The sequence below is a fragment of the Myotis daubentonii genome, chromosome 16, assembly GCF_963259705.1.
Source record: "Myotis daubentonii chromosome 16, mMyoDau2.1, whole genome shotgun sequence".
NCBI classification, from domain to species: Eukaryota; Metazoa; Chordata; class Mammalia; order Chiroptera; family Vespertilionidae; genus Myotis; species Myotis daubentonii.
The window spans coordinates 36,107,002-36,113,097 of NC_081855.1; the positions used below are offsets into that span (position 1 = coordinate 36,107,002).

General features: G+C 36.6%; 1 protein-coding gene across 8 annotated transcripts in view; it reads right to left on the reverse strand.

Moving 5' to 3' along the window:
- MED13 (mediator complex subunit 13) overlaps window positions 1-6,096 on the reverse strand; it is a 100,409-nt gene that overhangs the window by 22,563 nt on the left and 71,750 nt on the right. For all 8 annotated transcript variants that reach the window (XM_059669783.1, XM_059669784.1, XM_059669781.1 and 5 more), the window contains 3 exons: window positions 5,786-5,947; window positions 2,183-2,406; window positions 180-369 (listed from right to left, as the gene is read on the reverse strand). In XM_059669783.1, coding sequence (XP_059525766.1) covers window positions 180-369; window positions 2,183-2,406; window positions 5,786-5,947 — 576 coding nt within the window. The remainder of the gene's footprint in view (window positions 1-179; window positions 370-2,182; window positions 2,407-5,785; window positions 5,948-6,096) is intronic.

Below are 6,096 nucleotides of genomic sequence, written 5' to 3' on the forward strand. Positions count from 1 at the left end.
GGGTCACAGTCTCTGTCAAAACTACTCAGGTCTGATCTTGTAGCACAAAAGCAGGCATAGGCAATATGTAAATAAATGAGCATGGTTGTGTTCTAATAAAATTTTATTTACAAAAACAGCTGGAGGACTGGGCCATACATTCTAACACTGGCCTTATATAATAAATGCAAATTCAATACCTAGGTCATATCTGCAGACTTGTGCATAAAGCTTGAGTTTAGAAAATGCTTCATTGTTACCATCAGCTGTCTGAGAAAACCATTCTGCTACCAACTTTTCTGACAGTTTCTTTGATGCAGTAGATCCAACTCTCATGATCCCATCTGTCAACAGTCGAGAAATAGGTCTATGTTGACCTAATCGACAGGACTACAATTATACATACAGAAAGCAGAATTAGTGAAATTATCATAGTATTTAAGTACATATTGTAAAATAAAGCATTTCAGATATTTAAAATAAACTATCACTTATACTTAACATTTGGGATAAGAATATCAAGGGTAAAATGGTGCCACAGATCTTTTTCTTTTGTACATTAAAAATCCATTAAACTTCTTTTAAAATTAGAACATTTCCAATGAAATAAAACAACTAGATAATAATAATGGCACTAGAGCTTTATGACTTGAATAATGAAAACTTGAGGAATACAGAAATAAGTGAGCATAAAAATGTCGTCATTCTAAGCTGTGAATCTATCCCAATTCATCTATATTAATACATATATCCTTAAGCAAAAGCAAAATAAAAATTAGTATACAGCTACACTATGAATTTGCCAGCTCTCCCTTCAATTCTGTGGGCTATTGATGTCTGCTGCAAGAAGCCTACTATCAAATAAGTTTGCCATACTTGATTAAGAAAATTTAGCCCTCACTGGTTTTGCTCAGTGGATAGAGCATCGGCCTGCAGACTGAAGGGTCCTGGGTACAATACTGGTCAAGGGCACATGCCCGGTTTGTAGGCTTGATCCCCAGTAGGGGGCGTGCAGGAGGCAGCTGATCAATGATTCTCTCTCATCATTGATATTTCTATCTCTCTCGCTCTCCCTTCCTCTCTGAAATCAATACAAATATATTTTTTTTAAAAAAAGAAAATCTAGCTAGGATTTCTTTACTATTAAGACTTTCAACAGCTCAAAAAATCTAATATGAATACTGAATCTCTATATGGTAATATAATACACGTCTCCTCAAGCCTATTTAACTATGGAACTTTTCTCTGGGAAGATTTTGCAGCATTAGTGTTCTATACAACACTCTTTGGGAAATACTTATTTCTACAAAATACACTACATACCTTGTAATTAAGTGGAACATTTATATGGAGTTAAGCCAGCACAAATTAACCATTGTAAAAGCAATTTTAAAAACTGGATTTCCAAGCATTTATGGGAAAAGGAAGGTGTAATGAATTAAGACTTTATGTCCCACAGCATTTTAAATTTGCAATCATTGCATTCAGTGATGGACATAACATGAGAATTATAACTTAAAAAAATTAGTCAAGAATTTCAGAAATGAAATAGATCTTACAAAGATCTAGCATAGCTTTATTTTATGTATGAGGAAAGTGAGGCCTAGTATTAGTACCTGAGGTCCTAGAGAATCAGGACTAGAATTTTTGTAAATGTAATTTTCCTTGGCTATTTGACAATGCTGCCCTTTGCTTTAGAAAATATCCTCTCTCTCTTTGTTTTGTTGATTTTTAGAGAGTAGAAGGGAAGGGGAGAGACACAGAGAGAGAACCATCGATGTGAGAGAAAGACACATTGACTGGTTCTCCCTCCTGCACATGCCCCGACCAGGGCTAGGGATAAAGCCTGCAATCGAGATATGTGCCCTTGACCGGAATCAAAACTGGGACTCTTCAGTCCATGGGCTGATGCTTTATCCACTGAACTGGCTAGGGCAAAACATATTCTCTTACGTGAGACCATATATACTCTCAACTTTCCCCCCCAGTAATTTTCATCATGACCCATGGCGCACACATCTAATTAAGGGTGTGGGTTAAATCCTGTAAGAATGTAACTGGCTAGTATGAGAGGTAAATGACATCAAAGAACTTGACATCATTACTATTCTGTCCCAATCAACTGAACTGCCCAGTGTAATTTATATTTAAAAATACAAATAATAAGGCAGTTTTAAAATGCCATATTATTTTAAACACCTACCTCATATATTGCAGTAAGATCCCTAAAAAAACTTTTGGCTCCATTTAACAAAGCTTCATTTTCTGGACATAGTACAACATAGGCTATATCTCTTTGAGATCCATAGGGTTCCAGCATAAGTCTCTCCCAGTAAGGGAGAGCAAATGGAGAAAGCACCAGAAAATCATAATCATAACTCAACAAAAACGTGGGGATTGGCAGTGGTTCTGGAGATTCATCAGTTCCTAAATAAGAAAAATATATTTGAAGAAATCATTTAAAAGCAGTATGTCTTTTTTACTGAAATATCAAAAGTACTAAGTCATTATTAGTAGTAAAAATATTTTATTAAAGACAAAAATACGTAAAGCCAGTGACTGAGGCTTTTCCACAGTTAAGAATTTGCTAAAATGGTCTTTAAAAAGAACATATGACTTATATCTTCATTTAAATGCAAAAAAAAAATTGATCTGAATAAAAAAACTTAGAAGTATAAAAGAAAACATGGGAGGAGAGTTTTATTTTTAAATCTGGACTGGGGAAAGCCTTTCTAAGCATAACATAAAACCTATCCATTTAAAAACTGATTAATCTGACTATATAAATTTTAAATTTTGGTATAAAGAAAACAATAAAGCCAAATGATTAACAAGTTGGAAGAAGGATTTGCAATGTATATGAAAAAAAGGTTACTATCCTTACCACATAAAAGGGAAGTATAACTCTGTAAGAAAATGACCAAAAACCTAATAGAAAAGTGGGTATATGATATAAACAAAGTTCACAGCAATAGAAATACCTCTTGCACATAAAAAGATGCTCATTCTCATGACAAACCAATTAAAATAATTAATAGCAAACAATTACAACACTCACTATGTGTTAGGTACTGCTTAAAGATCTTTCTTTTTATTAACTCATTTAGCCCTCACAAAAACTATACCAGGCTGATACTAATATTAATCTCATTTTAGAGATGAAACACCAGTAATAGAAAAGTTAAGCAACTTGTCCAGTAGTATACAAAGATTGGCAGAAGTGGGATTAGAAACCAGGAAATCTTCCCTCACAATCTATACTATTCTACCTCTCAACTATAATGAAACAACCATTTTCAGCCATCTACTTACTCAGCACCCTACTTGTAAAGGTTTGGGGAACAGGCATTTTACTGGTAGGAGTTTAAACTGGTATTATAATGAGTAATTTGGCAATATTTAAAAAATATATACACACATGCTTTACAAGCCAGGCATGTCTGAATTCTAGAAAAATAGTTGTAATAATTACGGGAACTGCCCAGCCAGCGTGGCTCAGTGGTTGAGTGTCGACCTATGAACCAGGAGGTGGTGGTTTAATTCCCAGAAAGGGCACATGCCCAGGTTGCAGTCTGGATCTCCAGTGTGGGACATGCAGGAAGCAGCCAATCAATGATTCTGTCTCATCATTGATGTTTCTAACTCTCTCTCCCTCTCCTTTCCTCTCTGAAATCAATAAAAAATATGTTTTTTAAAAATAATGATGGGAACCATCTATCTATAATAATAAAAGTGTAAATATGCTAATGAAACTGGACGTCCTTTCAGACAACCTTCCAGACAAAGCTGTGGCGGCAGGGGCCGAGGCAGAGGCGGCCACGGCGGCAGCAGGGGCCAGCCCCTTGCACGAATTTCATGCATCAGGCCTCTAGTCTATATATATAAAAAGCTAATATGCAAAGTGTCCCCTCAGGAGTTAGACTGGGAGTTCAATCGCTCCCTATGTGTGCTGACCACCAGGGTGTGGCATGGAACAAAGGAAGGCCCCAGCTGGCAGCCGGGGAAGGAAGGCCCCAGCCAGCAGCTGGAAGGCCCCAATAGGCCCTGATTGCCAGCCAGGCCTAGGGACCTTACCCCTGCATGAATTTTGTGCACTGGGCCTCTAGTGTGTCCATTGACAGTAGACTGGTAAGATAATAGCATGTGGAAAGAACAACAGAATACATGCAGCCATTAAAAAGAGAAAAACCAGCCCTGACTGGTTTGGCTCAGTGGATAGAGCGTCGGCCTGCGGACTGAAAGGTCCCAGGTTCAATTCCAGTCAAGGGCATGTACCTTGGTTGCGGGCACATCCCCAGTGTGGGGTGTGCAAGAGGCAGCTGATCGATGTTTCTAACTCTCTATCCCTCTCCCTTCCTCTCTGTAAAAAAATCAATAAAATATATTTAAAAAAAAAAAAAACAAGAGAGAAAAACCAAAAAAAAGAAAAAAAAAAGAGAGAGAAAAACCTCTCTGTATGTACTGATCAGTAAAAACTCTGGGTATTGTGTTATGTGTGTGTCTACTATTTTGGTGGTGTTTTTAAAAATATATTTCTATTGATTTCAGAGAGGGAGAGAGAGATAGAAACATCAATGACTAGAGAGAATCACTGATCAGCTGCCTCTTGCACACCCTACACTGGGGATCGAGTCCACAACCCTGGCATGTGCCCTGACTGGGAACTGAACCATGACCTCCTATTTCATAGGTCGAAGCTCAACCACTGAGCCACACACCAGCTGGGCTCATCTCTGATGTTTCTATCTCTCACTCCCTATCCCTTCCTCTCTGAAATCAATAAAAATACATAAGGAAAAAAAAAAAAAAAGGAATGTGACAAGATATAATTAACCTGCACTTCTCACTGAATGTAAAGTTATGTATGGGATTGAAATTATTTAGCTATTAATAAAAGAAGGCAAAAAGGAAATATGAGAAAATCTACTACTTCTGCATAAACATAATGCATTCTAAAACCATGCACAAAAGCCAGAGATTTCAATGTTAAAAACTATCATTCCAGACATATTTTTAAAGCTCCAATTATATCCCACCGTTCAGAGCCAACCTTCAACCAATAATTCATACAAAAATTTTTTAAATATATTTCTATTGATTTCAAAGAGGAAAGGAGAGGGAGAGAGAGAGGTAGAACATCAATGATGAGAGAGAAATTGGACTGGCTGCATCCTGCATGCCCCCTACTGGGGATCGAGCCTGCAACCAGGTCATGTGCCCTTGACTGGAATCGAACTCGAGACCCTTCAGTCTGCAGGCCAATGGTCTATCCACTGAGCCAATCCAGCTAGGGCAATTAAAACAATTTTTAATGTTCTTTTTTATTATTGTTAACCATAAATCTACAATGCACATACCATATTGGGAATATTCATTTGCTACTCTTATCACAACTAGGAAATTTGTCTTTTTTTTTTTAATGAGACCTTGAGAACCTTTATCACTAATATCACTTGCTCCTTTTTACTCCATTTTTTTCATTCAGTTTTGTAAAATAATGATTTACAACAAAAGTGTTGCTCAGTCTTTTTAAAAAATTTGGCAGTATGATTCTTTCTACATATAAAATTGTACTGGTAAGTCTCATGTAAAAAACAGATCTAAATGAAGTTATTCTTTCTGATGTACCAGTATACTGAATGCTGTAAATGTTCAAAGTAAGAAAAGCTGAGATTGACCCACACTGCCTTAAGTCAAGCATATGCCACAAAAATATTTAAGAAAAACAACTGTGCTTATTCAAATTGGGCATAGAAACTGAGGACTGAAATAAAAGTAGTCAATATACATACTATAAATTACTTACCATAAGAGCCTCGGCCAGCCATTTTATGAAATTGTTGCCAAGTGAGAGGACCTTGAACCCCCCAAGGCCTTACTGTTCTTTTTTTCTGAATAGCATCCTGAAGAACTGGCTGAAGAGATAGGAGCATTCGAAGTATGTCCTGTGAGCACTGCATACTCACATCTATAACCATTAAAAAAAGTACGTAAGAATTCTGCTTGACATAATTTTATATATAGAAAACGCTAAAGACTCCACCAAAAAAACCATTAGAAATAAGTAAAGTGCAGGGTACAAAATCAATATATAAAATAACTGTTGCATTTCTATAC